Consider the following 21,835-nt stretch of genomic DNA (forward strand, 5'->3'; position numbering starts at 1 on the left):
ATTCCTTCTATATCATCCCCTATAATGAGTATATTATTGACATAAAGAAGTAACATCGTTACTCCTTGCTTTCACCTTAAGGTGAATAAAGAATATTCAGAAGAACTTTGGATAAAGTGACTTCTTTAGACGACAAACAAGTTGTGGGTCTGTACAATATCCAGGAGGGGGCTTCATATAGACTGTCTCCTTTAACTCCCCATGGAGATCTTGACATCCATCTAATGGATTGCCCACTATTTGGTTGCAGATACAACCATTAGAAGTCGTACAACGGTCATTTTAGCTACCAGAGCAAAGGTCTCCTCATAGTCTATCCCATATTCCTGTTTAAAGTCATGTGTAACCAACCTAGCCTTGTATTTGTCTAGGCTTCCATTAGATTCTAGTTTCATAGAATAGACCCATCGACTTCCTATGAGAGATGTATCTGGTGGAGCTTTGACCAAGTACTAGGTGTCATTCTCAAGAAGGGCTTGAATCTCAAAATCCATGGCATCTTTCCAGTGTGGTTCTTCTATAGCCTGCTGGTAAGATTTGGGAATGTTTGTGGTAGATAAAACAGCAGAAAAGGAGCTATGGTCTGGTGAAAAACTATAACGGTTAGGTGGGTGAGAAATTCTAGAGGAACGGTGTAAAGTAGGTGTAGTGGGTTCAAGGGGAAGATCAGGTGCACTTACTAAGGCAGTTGGGGTGACTGGATCAGCAACTGGTGGTGGAGTAGAGGGGGGCATTGATACTGAAGAAGGCCGTTGCTTTTTGAAGAAGGTTTGAAGTTGTTGCGGAGGTGGCAATGGTATATCTGAGGTACCTATAGAGTCAAAACTGTGCAACAAGGAAATGGAAGGAGCTGGGGATTTTACAATATGTTCAAAAAAGGACACACTCTCAAGAAAGACTACATTACGAGAGATTCTAATACGACAGACCAAAGGATCATAGCAAAGGATTCCTTTATGTTCAGAATTGTGCCCCATAAATGCACACAAAGCTGCTTGTGTAGTTAATTTTGTGTGTTCATGAGGTGGAAGGTGAACGAAACAAGCACAACCAAAAACCCTGAGCATAGATAGGTCTAGGGGTTTGTGAAAGAAAGATTGAAAAGGAGAAGAATTATTCAAAACGGATGACGGGAGAAAATTTATGAGATACACAGCAGTGCTGGCCGCCTCCACCCAAAACAAAGAGGGTACATGGGAATCTTGTAGAAGTGTTCTAACTACACTCAAGATATGGCCATTCTTCTTTTCTGCTACCCCGTTTTGTTGTGGGGTGTTGGGACTGAGTTCCATGTTGTTTTAACTAAACTTGGAAGTCCCCATCAAAGTATTCTCCCATTGAATTCGATCGTAGCAAACATATCCGAGCATCAAATTGGGTAGTAACATAGGTATGCAAGTGTTTAAATACAATATACACTTTAGATATCTTACGAAGAAAATAAATCCAAGTGAAGCGGGTGTAGTCATCAATAAAAGTTACAAAGTACTTATATCCCAACCGTGAGACAATTGGAGACGACTAGACATCACTATGTATTTAATAAAAAGGAACTGTAGCATGCTCAGAGTGAGAAGGAAAAGGTAAAATATGACTCTTACATAAATCACAAGTAATTCAATATTTATTCACATTCTTAAAGAAAATAGTAGAAACAGGTAAACTACTAGAAGCAAATAATTGATCAAGTTTCTTAGGAAACGGATGGCCAAGGTGCAAATGCCAATCATTATTACAATTAAAAGATTCAAAGCCAAAAGTGGTAGAAAGCAAACATGAAGTAGAAACGGGTGTAGTCTTATTCTTCTCAAACTCCAAAGCAAATAGCCTTCCCAGTCTATGCCTCTTCCCCTTCACCTCCCCAGTTTGTCGGTCCTATATCAAACAACCATTAGAAGTGAATGAGACGGTGTTACCTTCCTCTACAAGTTGGCCAATAGGGTGGTGAGCTTAGATGCAAATAAAGTTTTGGATAAATGAAATGGAGATGATTTAGAAGTAGATATGGACAAATCATCACAACCAAGAATATCCAATTTTTTCACCATTTGGAGTTGATAATATGTTTATTTGGAGGATGGTGTTTGGGATACTGATTGATTGTGGACAAATCATCACAGCCAAAAATATCCAATTTTTTCACCATTTGGAGTTGATAATATGTTTATTTGGAGGATGGTGTTTGGGATACTGATTGATTGTGGCCCTTGTCATATGGTTAGAGGCTCTTGAGTCAATATACCAGAGGTGGTATGGTGAAGGACAATAGGTCGGTGACTTACCAGACAAATCAATAGCAGAGAAGGTTGAGGAGATGACTGAGGTCATGAGCTGTCGAATCCGTTCCTCAGACATGCCACCGGAGGTGTCGTTTTGGCCAGCTACAGAAGTAATAGAGGAGGCATCTGAACCATCTACAACAGTCTGATAGGCCTTGTATCTTCCTTTCTTCCGATTTGATCCACTACCTCTCTGAGGCCGGGTAGGACATTCAGTAATAATTTGGCCGAACTGCTTGTAGTAAGTGCATGTATTCTTTTTCTTACAATGGGAGACAACGTGCCCAAACTCCTTACATTCATAACACTGTACCTTAGAGAAGTCCTTCCTTTTTGGTTTAGTTGCTAGAAAGACAACATCAATGTTGGGATCTTTTCTCCCATCCAGTGTAGTCTGTGTAGCAAATCTGGTTTCTACTCTTAAAATTTCCCCAAGGATAGTATCTGGTTTCTAAGTCAGGAAGTGTTCCTCGGCATAGGATATTAGATTTGACAACTTCAAATTTAGGCCTTAGATGCATTAGGAAATGCATAATCTTCCTTTTGTCAAAGTGTTCCTTCATGTACTTCATACAACAGCCTGACGGATCCTCTCCCATGTGAACTAACTCATTCTGTCCAAAGGTTGATGAACCTTGCTATCTCGTTGATAGTACGAGGTGGTGTTGACCTCTATTTGATACTGTCTAGAGGTGTTCGATTGCTGAGAGACCTTCTCGAGATATTGGTACATCTCATAGGCTGTCTTGTACCCTCTCATAGGGATAGCAATATCAGTTTTGACTGAACCTAGGATCCATGATGCAATTTTTGCATTGTCAATCTTCCATTGATTAAGGCCCTTAATATCGGAATCATCAGGTTTAGATACAGAGCCATCCAGATATCCCCAAAGACCCTTTGCTTCGACATGGAATTGAAAGTTAAACTTCCATAATGCATAGTTTGTGCCGTTGAATTTAATGGGAAGAATCTCCATCCTTTTTTATGCCATTGGGAGACAAAAGGCAACAACACACTTTCAGAAAACCAAAGAAATTCGAACCAGAGGATGAAGAAAGTACCTTTCAGCTGATGTCCAAAAAAGGTAACTGTAATGCTTTGCTGAACTGAAGAGTGGATCGAAACCCCTCAAAATCAAAACTGATCCAAACCAAACCAAACCAAAAGGATTCGATAGATCTGCTTTGGGAGACACCAGATCTAAGATTTCAGGCTGATCCGATGTCTCTACAAGGAGATCTAAGAAGAAAGATGAATCTGATGGCGCAACAGTCTAGGAAGATGATCTGTAAAGTTCAGATTTGTAGTCGATCTAGGAAGAGGATTAAAGGACACTCAAGAACCTCCCAAATACTGTTAGAGAGTTCTTGAACCAGTAGTAACAGAGATAATCGAAGAGATATTATGTGTAGATCAGGTCATGACCTGCTTTGGTACCATGTCAGAGTCAAGTCGAAAGTTCGGAGAGAGTGGAAGAAAGAAACAAAAGATTGGTGGGTGTGTCACCTTGTGACCGTCACACCCTAAAAGATATATTTATATTAAAGGAAGGTAAAAGGGAAAATCTGCCCTTAGTGTACAAAAGATAGAGAATACATAAATTAAATGTACAACAATGAAGAGTAAAAGTACAAAAATAGCATTGCGACTAGATCTTCTCACTATCTCTACATGTTCAAGTTTTCTTGAGAAGGAACTTCCTCCTCGATGTTTACCATAGCAATAGGTGTCACTTCTAGACATTCATCATCCAGTCAAACCATTGGGAGCTGCTTGTTTGCCCTAGCTTCATTCACACACTCATTCCAGTCAGAGGGGGCGATAAGGGCGAGTCGGTTTGGTAGCTACTCTTGGCACCACCTCTGAAGTTTCTTGCCATTGCACTTGATGTTCTTAGGTCCTATTGTTTGCCTAAGACAGGGCGGTGAGGACCCATGTTTTGTTTTGGGGGAAGACTCGGTTAACCCAAGCCTGAGAGGACCATACTACAACTAGTCGACATAGTTTTCAAGGCACCAAGGCGAACCTAGGTGACAAGGGAGTGCTCAGTCACCTAGTCGACTAGGCGCCCGCCTAGGTGTCAGTGTCTAAAAAAATGATAGAAAAACAAGGGGTCGATCCCCTGTTTCTATTGTAGGGAAGAAAGTAAATTGACCATAGCATGGAAAATATGGGGTGGAGCCCCTACTCTTTCCTTTCGAACATGAAAACACAAAAGAAGAATAAAAAATGGTGGATATCCACCCCTATTTTAGTTCCAAAACTAGGAAGAAGAAGAGGTGGAGACCTTGTTTTTGTTCCAGAAGAAAGAGGAGGAGCATAGCCCTTGTTCTTGTTCCAGAAGAAAGAGAAGGGGCGAGGACCTTGTTAAAAAGGAAGAAGAAGGGGTGGAGCCCCTATTTTTCGTTCCAAACAGGGGATGAAGAACATACCTTCTGGGATTAGTTGGTGTTCTAAGACTTCAAACTTTGTATCACTCGAACTCGGTTAGTCTTTTTCAGTTCTTTAACTTTTGAATATCTTAGGACCCTAATAAAATAAACAACTAAAAATAAAAGATTATATTTTGTGAAAGAAATAATAGAATGATACAGTGATATCATGCTTATATTAATATTATAGACAAATATAAAAACATGAAAGCATTACTGAACTTTGTATAAGTGGTATATAAACCACTTGGTGTTTGGGTGAGGTGAGCCCCAAAAAGCAACTAGACATCTAGGCACTCGCCTAGGTGTCGCCTTGACAACTATGCTAGTCGACTAACGAACAAGGTCTCGGGGTTCACTTGCAGCCTTAGGTGTCTGCCTGGCCTTAGATTTAGTACCAATTGGACCTAGGCGGGTAATCGGTTCTTTGAGCTGGATTTGGGCATCCGACCCCTGACTTGCCCCAACCAACTGAGGTTCTCCCGTCTCCTCTTTGAGAGTGCAACACTTTACCTTGCAGCCGAGGGAGAGGTCCTCTCTTGTCGGGCAGTGTTTGATCATTATGAGCTGAGAGGTTAAGTGTAAGACCATTGAGGGTAATACCTGATGGGCTAATCTTGCATCTGCCCACAGTTCTTGAGCCTTTACAAGATGGCTCGACCCAATGACCATTTAGTGTAAATGTTGGGCTCATTAAGAGCCCATGGTGATGGACTTGGGGGTTTACTGTGACCTATAGTGAATTTGGCCAGGCCTTGTAACAAAGGCTGGGCTGAACCCATGTGGCTAATGTGTAGATCAATGCTAGGGTCCCACACCATACAAAGAGAACCAAACTAGCCATCATATAATGGGTTAAGTGAGCAATATGACTTAATGGGCCTAAGGCCCATTTCGAATTGGGCTAAATGATTTAATTAAAATGGGCCATTTTAGGTTTGTAATCTGACTGAGATTAGCAGTTGGATAGGATAGGTCTTATCAACTTGAGAGTCCAGATCTAAATACAAGATTTAGATTAGGAAATCTCATTCCTAATCAGATTAGGAAGCTGATCCTGAAAGGATTATAAATAGGGGGCGAATTCCATAGAAAGAACATATTCTTTTCTACAGTCTTTTCTCTCCCTCAATTCTTGGCGCCATCCCAGTTCGATCTCCACCTCCTGGAGTGATCAAGAACTGTTCTTGATATTGTTTCTTGGTGAAGAAACAATCTGAAGTCGTGCTCACACCGCCCTACTAGATTCTTGCTGAAGAATCACAAGTTCTTGTTTATCTTGCCTCAACATACGTCGTGTCATCTTCAGTTGGAGGCCGATTTGGTACTCTCTTTGGGTGTGAACACCTACGTTGGGAGGAGGTTTTTGCATGGATTCCATATCAGGTATTCCTCTCCCTAATCTTGGTTTCAGATGGTCTGGTTTGTTTCAAGAACGAACCTTGAAAGATGCAGTTTTTCTAAATCAGGGAATAGGATTCCCGGATGGGAGAAAGAAATTTTTGAAATTTTGCCCAGCCACCCTTTATGGTTCGGCCATCCATATGATGGATCTCCCATCCCTTCAGTTCCTTGTGACAGTCTTTAATTAACTCTTTCAGCTCTTCGAAAGTTAGCCCCTGAACTTTACTTCGTTTAAAATTTGAAATTCCACCTCGGATTGTGCCCTCCTTTTCCATCCTGGCTGTCAAAATCTTTTAGAATCGAATGGCTCCAAACACTGCCTCTCCCTCCCTCGTCCTCCACCCCTCTGACGACCAGAATAGGAGGCTCCTGAGCTTGTGACATCTGTAATGTCAGAAAATTATCCAGGCAGCTCCTCTAGTTCTCTTTTGAGAGGAGACTCTCCCCTTCCTCCTCTAAAACCGATGTTCTTGAAACCTCCGAACCACACCCTACCTTTCTGGAACTATCCCCTAACTCCAGATCTCCTTGTTTCCACCTGCTAGTTGAGGGAAGCACCTCCGGCCAGATTCAGACAGAGAACTAAACATCACCTGCAACAATCTCCACCTTCTTAGGAATTAAGTTTCCCCCTTTCACCCTCATACTAACCCACTTGCATGGAGCAAGCTCTATCGTCGAGTTGTCCATCTCTAAAAAACCTCCACAGAGATCTCCAGTGGCTTTCATAATGCTTGGGCACCAGAGAAGCAAAGGGAGACTGTGGACTCTGATCTGGGTCCACTCAGTGCTACCCAGGTCAGTATCGGATTTTGGGTAGAAACACCCTGCACTAGCTCCCCACCAATCCAACTGAAGAGGATTTCTCCCCATCTGCCAAGGACCATTATTGAACAACCACTCTACTTCCGCCCTCGATGGAAAAATGAAGAGAAAAAGTTCATTAGCCCCATTTTTTTACTGTAACACCTCCTATTTTTCTCAAAGAACGACTTGTCCAAACCTCCACTTCTCTAACTCTGACACCCCATCTGAACCTTCCCACCTAACAGTTACAAAGAAACTCTTCTCACCTCCACCCCCTAGAGATCCGTGATGACCACCAGATTGCCGTTTTCCTTCACCTCTGAGTTTCCAAACTCTGGCATGAAAAGTTGGTTCTCGTTCTAGCATCTAAATTTCCCCTATTATACCAGTTTTCCGCCTCCCACCTTCTCTTCCCTATACGCTCACCTTGAGAAAAACCACTTTCATACATCCCATATGAAGGACGTCTCTCCCCCATAGGAGGCTTCACCAGGCCCACAAAGCTTTGTTTCCTACTGAGGCTCCCAGAAATTGGATTGAGGGAAGTATTTCCCTTTAAGCAATATTCTCCATAATGAGTCTGGATTTCTTACTAACCTCCAAGCCATTCTGGCCAACAAAGCTTGATAATATGCCTGTACCACAGACGGCCCAACCGTTTAGGATTACACAACTTTTTCCAGCTTACCCAATGAACTCTGCGTTCCTGTTGATGGTGCCCCCAAAAGAAATTGGCTTCTCTCTTATAAATCATTTTGCATATGCTGACCAGAAATTTAAAGTGGGACATTGCATAAATTGGCATAGCTAAGGCCACTGATTTCAGTAAAACTTCTTTCCCTGTCTGCGAGAGAAGCTTTCTTTTCCACACAAATGTCTTCTTTTCCAGTTTTTCACAAATCTCTAGGAAAAGCTCTTTCTTGCTCCTAGCCATTTCTGTGGGTAATCCAAGGTATTTCCTTGAGCATGATATTGGAATTTGAAGTCACCTGGATTATCATCCTCTATCCTGATTGGAGTGTTATGCTCGACTTCTTATAGTTAAGTTCCTGACCTGGAATTTTGCAGAATTTTTGTAACATCTGATGAACACCTCTGCAGTTTCCCACATCCACTCTAGAGAACACCATGCAGTCATCTGCAAATAAGAGATGTGATATGCTCAGGCCCGACCTGGATATTTTCACCCCCCGGAACTCTCCATTTTCAGAAGCTTGTTTGCACAATGATGAGAAGCTCTGCATACTTACTAGGAATAAATAGGGGGAAAGTGGGTCCCCCTGTTGGAGACCTCTGGTGGGTTGGATTCATCCAGTGGGTGTCCCATTGATCAGGAACACTATAGGAAACAGAATGAGTGCATTTGGAAATCTGATTTATCCATCTTTCATCAAAACCCATTCTTACCATGATTGCTTCCAGGTAGTACCAGTTAACATTGTTATATGCTTGCTGCAGGTCCAGCTTTAATCCCATTTCATTAGCCTCCCTTTTCTCCTTTTTGGAGATAGTGGAACAGTTCATGCACCGCTATACTTCGAAATCATCCTATTTGGCACAAAAGTGTTCTACTCTAGATCAATTATGTCTTGCATGAGTGCCTTCATGCGGTTGACCAAGACCTTGGAGAAAATTTTATATATGACGTTACATAAAGATATAGGTCTGAAATCAGTTGTTTTACTTGGGTTTTTTACTTTAGGAACAAGATAGAGCAAGGTATGGTTTAAGTCAGCTGGAATTACCTCTGATAGGAAGAGCTGTTTTATTAGTTGGTTGATGTCTGGCCCAATATCACCCAAGAAATGTTGGTACACTCTTGCCTGGATACCATCTGGACTTGGGGATTTGTATGCTTCCATTTGGAATAAAGCAGTTGGATTTCATCTTAGATAGGCCTTAGAAGGGCCTCATTCTAGCTATCAGTGATTTGGGAGAAATTGAGATCCTTGAGGTCTGTAGAGGAGATGGGCCGAATGGCCCATAGACTGTCACTTCATGTTATGTTATGTTATGTTTCTCTCTGTTATGGGCCTTATTCTGGGCCCATACTCTGTAGTGTTATTTTTTTGTATTTTTTCTGCCCACTCAAGGGCTTCTCTGTAATTTATCAAAGATTAACTTAAATAAAAGGTATTAGAGTGTTAGAAGGAGGTTTAAGTTCGAACTCCTCATCCTCTAACTCTCCTTGCCGCAATTCTCTCTCTCTCTCTCTCTCTCTTCTTCTCTACACTTGTTAGTTTTTTTCTGGTTTTCTAGCACAGTCCCTACTTCTAGGACTGTTTTTCAACTTGGTATCAGAGCGGGTCGTTACTTGGCGTGTCCCTCATGTGGTTCTAGTTCAACCAACTGCATGAGGAGGTTCTAGGGCTGAATGTTTACAGTCATTCGCCTGGTTCTTGGAGGTCATTGGAGGGTGCCCAAGTTTCTATACACTTGGAGAAGGGTTCGGTGACCAGGAGGAATCAGAGAGCAAGTTTTTTATTTTTTTCCAGCCTGATTTGAAATCAGAGAAAAGGGTTTTCGAAGCTAGCTCAGAGAGCAAAGAGTTCGGCCTGGTTTGAAGTTCAAACCAGAGATACTGTAAGTTGTTTTCTCAAGTTCTTTGCTGAGTTATTTTTGTTATTTGGGAGGACTGTTAAAGCATTCAAAGCACACCTCCATTCGGCCCATGGTTGCTGGACTGATTTCTGGGTTATTCTAGAAGTATTGTTCGGCTGTTTTTTGGGCTTCCAAACTGCTGAAAACTGATTTAAATTAAGTGGTACAAGCCTCTACTTTAGTTCAGCTGTTTCTTGGACCTAGACAAAGTGTTCTTGAAGTGATTTCTGCTTGTTAACAGTGAAGTGTTGACTGTTGCATGCATAGTGTTTGTAAAAGGTCCTCTTAGGTACTATGGACTGTTTTCTTTGTTCTCCTTGGGAAATTATTGTTGGGAACCAAGAATACATATTGTTTGGAGGCTTGCTGATTGTTCCTTGAAGGCTGAACCAGGGTTTCTTCTCTTTGAAAGTGCTGCCACCGAACTTGGTTCTCATGGCTGTTAGTTCTGAACTGAGTTTGCGTGTTGCTGTGTTTGCTATTACTTCAACTCAATCTGAGTTCTTTGAAGTCAGATCACTTTTAAAGGCTTGCCGAAACCCTAATTGAAACTGTTACATAATGGACTACTCAGAAATTGAGAACAAGAGCACTGCTGAATGTGGACATAATTCGGGAACTACAACTGATTCCTTGTTGGCTGTAACTACAGTTAAATTGGATGGAACCAATTATTTGGCCTGGTCACAATCCGTAAAAATTCATATTTGCAGTAGAGGAAAGTGGGGGTTTATCTCTGGGAGCAAGAAAGCTCCCCCAGAGGAGGATCCCTCCTATGAGAAATGGGTGCAGGAGAATTATACAGTGATTGGGTGGCTTGTGAACTCAATGCAGCCACAAATTAGCCAACATTACTTGTGGATGAACTCGGCTAAAGAAATCTGGGATAGTGTTGCAAAAACTTACTCCCAGAAGTTGAATGTTGCCAGAGCCTACAAATTGAGAAGTGATGTGAAGAATCTAAGGCAGGGGGAGAAGTCACTTGCAGCATACTTCTCAACCCTGAAATCTCTATGGCAAGAGATTGATTTGATAGAGGCTGTGACGTGGGATACCCCCAAGGATGTTGAAACCTACAGGAAATTGGTTGAAAGGAATATGGTCTTTGAGTTCTTGATAGGGCTGAACTCTGAATATGACATTACAAAGCAAAACATCTTGTCCAAGGAAGATGTTTCATTGTCACAAGCATATACTTTGGTCAGCAGTGAAGAAAGTAGGAGGCAAGTGCAGGTTCAAGAAGTCGGTATCAATGACATTTTGCAAATATGGGAATTAAACCCAAAGGGGTTATAGGAGCTCACAGTGGCACAGGAAGGAAGGAGGTGGTGTGTGAATATTGTAATAAGCCGAAACACACAAAGGACAAGTGCTGGAAATTGCATCCCAATCTTGTACCTATCAGATTCCAGAAGAAGAATGATAGTAGAAAGACAGGAAGTGCACATGTAGCCACAAGCACAGATACAGAGGTTGAGTCTACCAGTGCACAGTTGGCAGCCATGAAAGCTGAATATGAGAAGTTTGGAAAGATGATCAGTCAGCTTGAAGGTGTATCTTCATCATCCAACCCTTCTAGAAGTCCAGCCACCATTGCATTTGCTCACTCAGGTATAAGGGCTTCCGCTAATCATGCATCCACCTCAGGTAATCACAAAACCCCTTGGATCATTGACTCAGGTGCTTCTGATCACATGACCAACCTTTCCACTTTGTTTGTTTTATATGGTTTACTTCCTGGCCGTGACAAAATCACCTTAGCTGATGGTTCTCTTGCCCCTATTTCTGGCAAGGGAACTGTCAAGGCTACAGACTCCTTACTCTTATCTTCCACTCTTCATGTGCCTAAATTAAATACCAACTTATTATCTGTAAGTAGCCTGACCAAGTCATCGAATTGTTGTGTAACCTTTTTCCCTTCTCACTGTGTGTTTCAGGACCTGAAGTCTCAGAAGGTGATTGGGAGTGGCCATGAAGCGAATGGAATATACTTGCTCGACACCCCTAGCCAATGCTTTGATCATCCCAAGAATGTTGCTTTTGGTTTTACTTTTTCAGAGTCTGTTAGTCAAATTATGTTGATTCATTGTCGGTTGGGTCATTTACCTTTTTCTGCTTTAAGCCATTTGTTTCCAAAACTGTTTAAGGGAGTCAGTGTGTCCAGTCTCAATTGTGAGTCCTGTCAGTTGTCAAAGCATTGTAGAAAAAATTACCCTTTGAGCAATAAAAGATCCTCTTTTCCTTTTCATATTGTGCACTCTGGTGTGTGGGGGCCTTACCATTTATCATCTATGGGGGGTTACAGATACTTTATCTTGTTTATTGATGACTTTTATAGATTCACTTGGATATACTTAATGAAATCCCGGGATGAAGTCCCAAGACTTGTGAGACAATTTCATGAGCTTGTTTTAACTCAATTTGATACCAGAATTAAGGTTTTCAGATCTGATAATGCAAAAGAGTATTTTGAGAAGAGTTTATCCTTGTATCTCTCTGACATGGGGGTTATTCATCAAAGCTCCTGTGTTAGAACCCCTGAACAAAATGGAGTTGCTGGGAGAAAAAATAGACATATTGTTGAAGTTGCAAGGAGCCTTTTGTTTGCCTCACATGTCCCCACAAGATTTTGGGGTGATGCTGTATTTATTACTACCTATCTCATAAACCGTATGCCATCCAGGGTGTTAGGGTTTAAATCCCCCTTCTGTCTTCTTCATTGAGACAAGGATCTCTTCCCAATTCCTCTTCGTGTGTTTGACTGTACCTGCTATGTTCACATTCCAAGTGTGCAGAGACATAAGTTTGAACCGAAAGCCCACAAATGCATCTTCCTTGGTTACTCCCTCACACAAAAGGGTTATTGTTGTTTTGATCCAAAGACTGGCACCCGACATATCTCTATGGATGTTACCTTTGATGAACTTTCTCCTTTTTATGGTTCCTCTCAGGAAGGACATTGTCCACAGGGGGAGAGTCTGTCACAAGTTTTTACCCTTCCTCTTCCTGTCCCAGTTGAGTCTCTTGACAAACCTGTATCCTCACCAAATGAATCAAAGGAGGATCAATCACTTCATACCTCTTGTCCTAGTGCACCTATTTCTTTACCTCTTCGTCCTATCCATAATCCCAAAGTGTATCAAAGGCAGAGATCCAGGAATGAGCAAGTAGTTTCCTTTACAACAGGTGAGGCTCATACATTCCCAATCACAGATGAGATAATAGGTACTGCTTCAGCTCTTTTGGAATCATCCTTCCCAGACCTTGATGTCCCCATTGCTGTTAGGAAAGGGAAGCGGAAGTGTACTGCACACTGCATTTTCAAACACCTTTCTTATGACCTGCTTTCTCCTTCATACTTTGCCTATCTCTCTTCTGTTGCTTCTAACACTATTCCTAGGTCTGTCTCAGAAGTTCTTGGGATTCCAGAATGGAGAGATGCCATGGAGACCGAAATGGATGCTCTACATGCAAATGGTACTTGGGAGGTGGTGGATTTGCCTGAAGGGAAGGATCCAGTTGGGTGCAAGTGGGTTTTTACCATTAAATACAAGGCTGATGGAACTATTGAGAGGTACAATGCCAGACTTGTTGCAAAAGGCTACACACAGACATATGGGATTGACTACCTGGAGACTTTTGCCCCTGTTGCCAAGATGACATCTGTGAGGGTTCTTTTATCTCTGGCAGTTCACTTTGATTGGCCTCTCTATCAGTTAGATGTAAAGAATGCATTTCTGAATGGTGACTTACATGAGGAGGTCTACATGTGTCTTCCTCTAGGGATGTATGGGAAAGATATGCAAGGAAAGGTATGTAAATTGAAGAGATCTCTTTATGGTCTCAAACAATCTCCTAGAGCCTGGTTTGAGAGATTTAGAGCTGCACTTGTTAAATTCGGCTATGTTCAAACACAGTCAGATCATACTCTGTTTGTGAAGAAAAGTAGATCTCTAGCAGTGTATCTCATTGTGTATGTTGATGACATTATAGTGACTGGTGATGATGCCTCAGGCATTCTGGCCCTTAAGTCTTTCCTCCGTACATAATTTGAGATTAAGGATCTGGGGGAATTGAGATACTTCCTTGGCATAGAAGTTGCCAGATCCAAGGATGGGATTCTTATTTCCCAAAGGAAATATGTTCTTGATTTGTTGTCTGAAACTGGAAAACTGGGTGCAAGACTAGCTGCAACTCCCATTGATATGAGACAAACTTTCAGCTTCGGATGGAACTTTGTTGGAAGACAAAGGGGTTTTTCAGAGACTTCTTGGGAAGCTTCTGTACCTGTGCATGACTAGACCAGATATTGCGTATGCTGTCAGTTGCATTAGCCAGTTCATGCATGCTCTTAGAGATACTCATATGATAGCAACAGAACGGATTTTGTGCTATCTGAAAGGCTCTCCAGGGAAAGGAATTCTATTTACCAAGCATGGTCATTTGAAACTTGAAGCCTATACTGATGCTGATTGGGCTGGAAATATTGACGATAGAAGATCTACTTCAGGGTATTGCAGTCTGGTGGCTGGTAATGTTGTCTCTTGGAGGAGTAAGAAACAATCTGTTGTGGCCCGATTCTCCGCAGAAGCAGAGTATAGAGCCATGGCACATGGAGTCTTGGAATTGTTGTGGCTAAGGTCCTTAATGGAAGAACTTGGGATTGATCATGACAAACCCATGATGTTGTACTATGATAATCAGGTTGCCATCAACATTGCTCACAACCTGATGCAACATGATCGAACCAAACATATTGAAGTTGATCGACACTTTATTCGAGAAAGAGTCTCCTCTGGAGAAGTGTATCTTCCATTCATTACTTTTGAAGGACAATTGATAGACTTTCTCACCAAGGGCATTTCCAAGGCAAGGCTTCATCATGACACTGGCAAGCTAGGCATGATTAACATCTATGCTCAGCTTGAGGGGGAGTGTAGAGGAGATGGGCCGAATGGCCCATAGACTGTCACTTCATGTTATGTTATATTTCTCTTTGTTATGGGCCTTATTCTAGGCCCATACTCTATAGTGTTATTTTTTTGTATTTTTTCTACCCACTCAAGGGCTTCTCTGTAATTTATCAAAGATTAACTTAAATAAAAGGTATTAGAGTGTTAGAGGGAGGTTTAAGTTCGAACTCCTCATCCTCTAACTCTCCTTGCCGAAGTTCTCTCTCTCTTCTTCTCTAATCTTCTCTAATCTTCTCTAATCCTCTCTTGTTAGTTTTTTTCTGGTTTTCTAGCACAGTCCCTACTTCTAGAACTGTTTTTCAACTAGGTCTATTAGCTGATCCCATGAGTTTGGCTTGCTGAAAAGATTTTGAAAATTTTGCACGATTAGTTGGTCTAACACCTCTTTTTCTTCAATCCACCTTCTGCATCCATCAATCTCGCAATACTATTCACCCACCTCCGTTGCAGAGTTGTTTGTGTTAGATAGTGTATGCCCTTAGCTCTAATCAGAATGATGTACATTATGACATTTAATGTAAATGAATAAAGTACATATTTGATTCATGTTATTAAGGTGTGTTTTTGTGTAATACCCTTAAATTGGACAAATATGAGACTCGTGTTAGTTTTGAATCTTCACAGCCGTTGGATAGATCTGGGGAGATTTATCTTGCCAAGGCTGACACTTATGTGCCGCCAAGTTGGTTAGGGTGGGTTGTCTCAGTTGCTAGGGTGAGACCTGAGGTACATGCAGTGTGGGTTTTCTTGAAACCCTGAATCGGACCAGAATTCTAGTATTGCCCTGAACCTTGGAGATAGATGGGCAAAATTGGAATGTTACACCTGACTCCCAGACTCGATTATGATACTGCACTAGGTGTCGGATTGGGCTGTCTTTGATATGCCAATTAGTGAGATCCTTAGAGGGAGTCAAAACCTGGGTATGTTGGGACAATCCGAGAATTCATCTGAGTGGGTGATCATAGTGACAGGATTAGCCCCTTTGTCGGATAAAGTGAATGATCGGGGATGCACTCTCTTTGATGGAAACCTAAACTGCCGACAGTTGATTTCAGCCATTGAAATTTATTTTGCGAAATATATTTATACATATATATATATATATTATGGTTTCAAAATGTTGTCGGGTAGTGTTTGATCATTATGGACTAAGAGGTTAAGTGTTCTTCCATTCAGGGTAATACCTGATGGGCTAATCTTGCATCTGCCCACAGTCCTTGGGTTTTTATAAGGTGGTTTGACCCAATGACCATTTAGTGTAAATGTTGGGCCCATTAAGAGCCCATGGTGATGGACTCGGGGGTTCACTATCTCCTACAGTGAATTCGGCCAGGCCTTGTAACAGTGGATGAGTTAAACCCATGTGGCTAATGTATAGATCAATGTTTGGGTCCCATGCCATACAAGGATAGCCAATTGGACAATAGTTTGGAGGTTAAGTGAGCACATAGACTTAATGGGCCTAAAACCCAATTCAAACTGGCTTAATAAGATTAATTAAATAGGGGTGGTTCTGGGATTTAGATCAGTAGATAGGATAAGGGATTATTCCTATCCACTCAGAGTCCAGATCCAAATAAAGAATTGGATGAGAAAACTCCTAATTTGATTAGGAAGGCTGATCTTTATTTGTAGATAAGATAAGGGATTATCCTTATCTCTTAAAGAGAGTCTAGATCCAAATATAAGATTTGGATTAGGAAACTCCTAATGGGATTAGGAGATGCTCTCTTTAAAGGCTATAAATAGAGGAGCAGGGCGAACCTCCAAAAACATAATACTCAGTTTGCAGATTACAAAGAGAGAAGAATCTATAGTTTGACTGCTCCTGTTTTCTGCTCTTTCCTGCTCTTGCCGCCCCTATCAGTTCGATCTCCACCTGTAGGAGTGATTAAGAAAGGTTCTTGATATTACCATTTGGTAGAAAAGGTAATTTGAAGTCGTGCTCACTAGCCCTCTATCACATTCTTGCTGAAGAATTTGGTTCTTGCTGAAGAGCCACCCTGTTGATTCTTCTCCACCTTACACTGTGTCATCTTCAGTGGGAGCAGTCTTTGGTTTTCTCCTTGGGCGTGAACACCTTCGTTGGGAGTTACTGTTACTCCGTATCAGGTATATCCCTCTCCTACCTTTTGGTTTTAGATCTGGTTCAGTTTGGTTTCAAGATTGATCATTGAAAATGCAGTTTTCTAAAATAGGGAATGCGATTCCCACATGGGAGAGAGAAATTTTTGAAAATATTTTGTGTTCGATCCCTTTAGTTTGATGAAAATATTTTGTGTTTTGATCTCGCAATTGCAACCAGTTTATTCTGGATTTCTTGAACCATAAGGTTCCCTCATTTTTCATAACCTCCTGAAGCTCCTTTCTTTTCTGGATTAGCTCGATATTGTCTGAACTCCATCTCTTGGCTTGTAGCTTCGGCCTCTGGGAACAAGGCTCTCTATCTCAAATTGCAGACTGCTTTGTCTATCCGTTTCACCACATTTTGGTCCCCCTGCCTGTTATTACTCCATGTAAAGTCTGAACCCCAGTAGCCCATATTAGGGCTGTTCACGGGTCGGGTTGGGTCGGTTTACTGGGGTTTTCCCAACCGACCCGACCTAGTCGGGTTACTTGAGGTGGAAACCGAAACCGATCCACTGATAGGCAAAACCAACCTGGTCGGTTTGAGTCGGGTTGGTTTCGGTTTTGCTCTTGTACAAAAAGGACAGAGAAGCCTAGAACTAGAAGAAAATTTATTTGACCATCATTTCAGCCATCTGAATTCAATTCAGAGTCCAAGATAAATCTTCATGTAAATCTGAATTATTTGTTGTTCAAGAGTCCAAGATAAATCTGAATTCAATTCAGGTAAAGAATAAAATCAATAAATTCTTCATGTAAAAACAAGTGTCAAGTAAGACAAAAGTTATCAATAAAATAGAAAGTCAAACTGTTTTATAGAAAGAAGGCTGAAATATTTATATTTCAAGAACTTTCTAAATTCTAATCTAAGTAAAAAATGACACCTAATTCTAATTGTAATTGCCTAATTAGTTGCCTATTTGGTGTAAAAGACTATAGAAACTAGGATAGATACAATTTAGTTAGGTTGGAACTAGAACTCTAGAAGACTAGTTAAGTAGGAACTAGCTAGAAGACTAATTGGTTTGGTTCGATTCGGGTCGGTTTCGGTTTATGAATTTGCCCAACCCGAAACTGACCGGTGCTGATGAAAACCCGGCCGACTCGGGTTGGGTCGGTCCGGGTCTGTCGGTTTGGTCGGGTTGGGCCTTCTTATGAACAGCCCTAGCCCATATCTGCCAAGCCACACGCCTTCAGAGCTACCTTTAAGTTTCTTATCTGAATTTGGTTGCAAGTCCTTCCTCCTTTCTTTTCTTTCCAACTTAAGATTTCATTGAAATCTCCAATGACTAGCTAAGCTCTACTAATGTGTGACCCAACATTTGCTAGTTCTTGCCAGGTGATGTGCCTGTTGCTTTGCTCCGGGGCCTGTAGATTAATGATGCTGTGAACTTTTGCCCTGAGTGTAATTCCACCTCCGCTGTAATCAGATTGTGGGAAGATGATGTAATATTGATGGATACGTCTTCCTTCCTCATTACCGTTAGGCCTCCTGAAAATCCTCTGGGTGCTACTAAAGAACTGGAATGGTACCCTAAACGTCTGCTGATCCTCTGTGTGGTACTGGTTGGGCTTTTTGTCTCCATCAGGAAGATTAGGCTAGGATGATAGGAGCGGCAATCTCTGAAAGGTATTGAACTGCTGGGAGTTGCCCCATTCCCCTGCAATTCCAAGATAGCAACACATGGTGTCCAGTGGGGCTGTTGAGCAGCCTCCGCTGATCTCTCTGTTGAATTGAACAGCTTTGCATTTTGGTGTGTCAGGCCCAGCAAGGACCCTACTCTGTCTCCATCTGAAGTGATCTTCTGTTGTTTAGGTGGTTTGGCTTCTTCAATATTGAGCTTCTCCAGTTCAGCGTCCATTCCCCTTCCTCTTTAATGAAGCTCTGTTACCTTCGGATGTTCCCTGCCCTTCTGTTGGTGCTTGTTGTTTGTCCTTCCCTCTATCTTCTGTACCGAGGACTTCTCAGCTGTCAAGTAAAGAATATGACCCATTGTAACCGCTTTTGTCTTTTTCCCCAGCACGCCTGCTTCTTTTTCTCTACCATTATTACTATCCTCTGTAGCACACTCATTGATGATGGTACCTTTTTGTCCATTATAGGAAGCTTTCCCAGCAGCCTCACCTTTTCCTTGATTCTCTGTACGGTGTGGTGATTGATTCCCTTTCCACATGGCCACCTTTGATTGCCCTGAGAGAGTTGGAGCTTCGTTCCTGGGTCCATGGTGGTTACCCTGCTTCACCTTCCTAGTCCATTGGGTTCTTGTATCTTCTCCAGTTATCCTCTCGCCGAGGATGCCCAAGCCAAGGTCCTTACCTCTTGGACATTTGACTAGACTCCATTTTATTGGGGCTTTCCTCATCTGTGTCTTCATCCTCCACTGCTTTCCCGCAGGCACTCAACAAATGTCCCAGTCTCCTGCACTGGTAGCAAAAATTTGGGAGCCGTTCATATCTGAACTCCACCCATCTTCTGGTTTGGCTGCCTTTTATGCCAACTCCACTTCCCTGTCTTCAGAGGTTTTCCAACGTCAATGGCGACCAAGATTCTCATATAGCTGTTGATGAAGTTCTCTTCCAGGTTTCTCATATCAACACTGATGTGTGGTTTACTATGCTCCGAGCAGTCTTCTCACTGATAGTCTCCATTGGAACTCGATGGATTTGGAGCCAAAACTGGCATGAGTTCATCTTTACTTCCCCTATGTTGATACCTGGTTCCCATGGTTTAATTAGCAGGAGATTTTTCATCTCCATCACTTTCCTTTCTCCCTTGTTTGGGAAGGTCACTAGAAAGTTTTCTCCAATCAAGTCACCTATGTGAGCCTCTTTCTTTCCCCTCCAGAGTTGGGCTAGGGCTTGCTTGACACCACTATGGTTTGGCCTCTTGTCTGCATGGACATGGCAGACAATCGTCCTCTGAGCTAACTCCAGCTCTTCATTGCTATTTAGAACTTCTATTTCTTCTGCATCAGTGCCTTCCATTTCTGCTAGTGAAATAAACTGATACCCGATCAGAGAAGAGACTCCCTACACCGGGGAGACTAAAAGACTTAGACACCTTGCCAGAAAAAAAAGGAGGGATAAGAAAGAAAACTTGTATCTGGAAGAATGCACCCGGAACAAGACAATCCAAGAAGCTCTAACTATAACATTATTACGTGAAGTGCACCTCTATTTCAATGGTTCAAAGCATTGAGATCAGAATCACTATCTTCCTGTCCTTTAGTAACTACAAAACAAGTAAAAACTGTAAATTAGTATAGGTCACTTAAGCAACTAGCATATGTTAATAATTTGGATACTGAATCTTTATATATAAAGATTAGATATGGGCACATTTACCAGAATAACCCAACTTTCTCTTCCTAGAACTACCGAGTTTCTTTTCCAGAAATTTGATAAGACAACTTGGAAAATCCATTTTAATATTCAAATTTTCTATAGTAATAATCCAAGGGAGATGCTAAAAATAGGGGAAAGATTTTATTTTCCTAGGCTGTGAACTCTGTTGAGTAGCTTAACAAATACCTTTTTGTCTGCCTAATGTTATGCCGGTGGAGAAGTCTAATCTTTTGATCCCAACCATTTTTCCTATTCTTCACAGCTTGATCACCGAATTCTTGCAACTGCAACTTTGCTTTCAATCAGCGGCTTGTGGTGGACCACAAGAAAATTGGACATGCATCCTGCAGTACGATCTTTAATTGGGAGTACTATGGGCATGACAGTTCTTCAGGTACATGTTATTTTTATCCTGCTTAGATGGAATACACATCCTTAATTCAAATTGTTTTGTAACTGTGAAGTTGTTATCCTTGCCGATAAAAGAAAAAAAAATGTTGGAAGTCCTCAGAATTGTTCTTTAACATATTGAAGTTGTTATCCTTGCTGATAAAAGAAAAAAAAATGTTGAAGTCCTCAGATTAATTCTTTAACATATTGCAGGTCACCTTGGGGATAACAACACTTCTCTCATATGTTCCAGTTTCGCTTGGCACTGCACATCAAGCTGGAGCATTAACTCTGTTGACGTTTATTATTCTCTTAACCCATACAGTGAGGAGGCCTTCACCAATGCTCCTAAAATCCCTGGGTTCAATCCCAAGGGCACCCTGATACCATCGGCTCTGTTTTAATGGTAGTTGAGCATCTTTATTACTATTGTCGATTAGCTAACCTAATTACTCAATCGGGAATTCCTTATTGCCATTTACAGGAAAGAGGATAGCCTGGGAACTTCAAACTGTATCATGAAAGATCAGAATAAAGTTCTCTTGCTAAGGAGAATACAGACTACTGCCCATGAGCCCATCCACCGGCACAAAAGAATATTTTTGATTTTGTAATTCTTCAATTGATTAGACTGAATGCAATGGAACTGAAAGGTTTAATTTTACCCAGCTGAATTTCATTTTGCAATAATGCATTGAGTTTACTCCAAAACCAAAAGGTTTCAATAATTATTTAGAACTTTCATATCAAGAGATCATTTGTCAAAAGAAGCTTATTCATTTTTGCTTTGCACCAAGTAATTGTATATTAAACTTAAAGTCAGTATTTCTTTGTGACCTTATGTTTGAAGTTGAGTGGTATTCTTGGTTGGAAGCAAGCATCAAAATTTGAGGCGTGTTGTTTAGATACACCTGTTTACAGGTGTTTCAGAAGCCCTTTTTTTTTTTTAATAAAAAGTAGGCATAAAAACCTCTCAGAAACCAATTTTTGAAAGCTAACTAAAAATATTTATATAAAAATACATGCTTTTTTATACTGATACGCCTCCGCAATACAGGGGCGATGCTTTTAACCTGGTTTGAAGTGTTTATATTGAACTTATCCACAATTTGAGTTTCTCGATGATATTTTAATTGGTTTATTTTGCTGTTATACATGGTCCGTTTGCATAATTACATCTATTGTTGCCAACATCTTATCTTGAAGCCGAGCAAAATATCTAATACTTAGTTATCCAACTTTGAGTTTAATTTTATATTTCTACAGGATTCTGATTGCTGTTATCCAACTTTTTCTTTGAGGTGTACAAAATGATATTTGCCAAGAACCGAACTAGTCTCGAAATATCGGTTATCATGTTTCATTGGTCAGCTTGAATAACGATGATGTGTCACTTTATCACTTCTTCATTCACATTTAAATTATGTTCAACAATTTTTGTAGAATGCAGTATAGATTTTGCCTAAACCTA

At 41.2% G+C, this 21,835-nt stretch overlaps 1 protein-coding gene across 1 annotated transcript in view; it reads left to right on the top strand.

Annotated features, from left to right (window-relative positions):
- The window catches only part of COX15 (cytochrome c oxidase 15), a 35,320-nt gene extending 14,206 nt beyond the window's left edge, over positions 1–21,114 (top strand). The window contains exons 6-8 of the mRNA XM_088966006.1: positions 20,237–20,368; positions 20,578–20,770; positions 20,849–21,114. Of these exons, the coding sequence (XP_088822132.1) occupies positions 20,237–20,368; positions 20,578–20,748 (303 nt within the window). The 3' untranslated portion in view covers positions 20,749–20,770; positions 20,849–21,114. The remainder of the gene's footprint in view (positions 1–20,236; positions 20,369–20,577; positions 20,771–20,848) is intronic.
- Positions 21,115–21,835: the final 721 nt, after the last annotated feature.

This window comes from Nelumbo lutea, chromosome 1 (assembly GCF_056320005.1).
Source record: "Nelumbo lutea isolate HS-2025 chromosome 1, American lotus-T2T, whole genome shotgun sequence".
Taxonomy (NCBI): Eukaryota; Viridiplantae; Streptophyta; class Magnoliopsida; order Proteales; family Nelumbonaceae; genus Nelumbo; species Nelumbo lutea.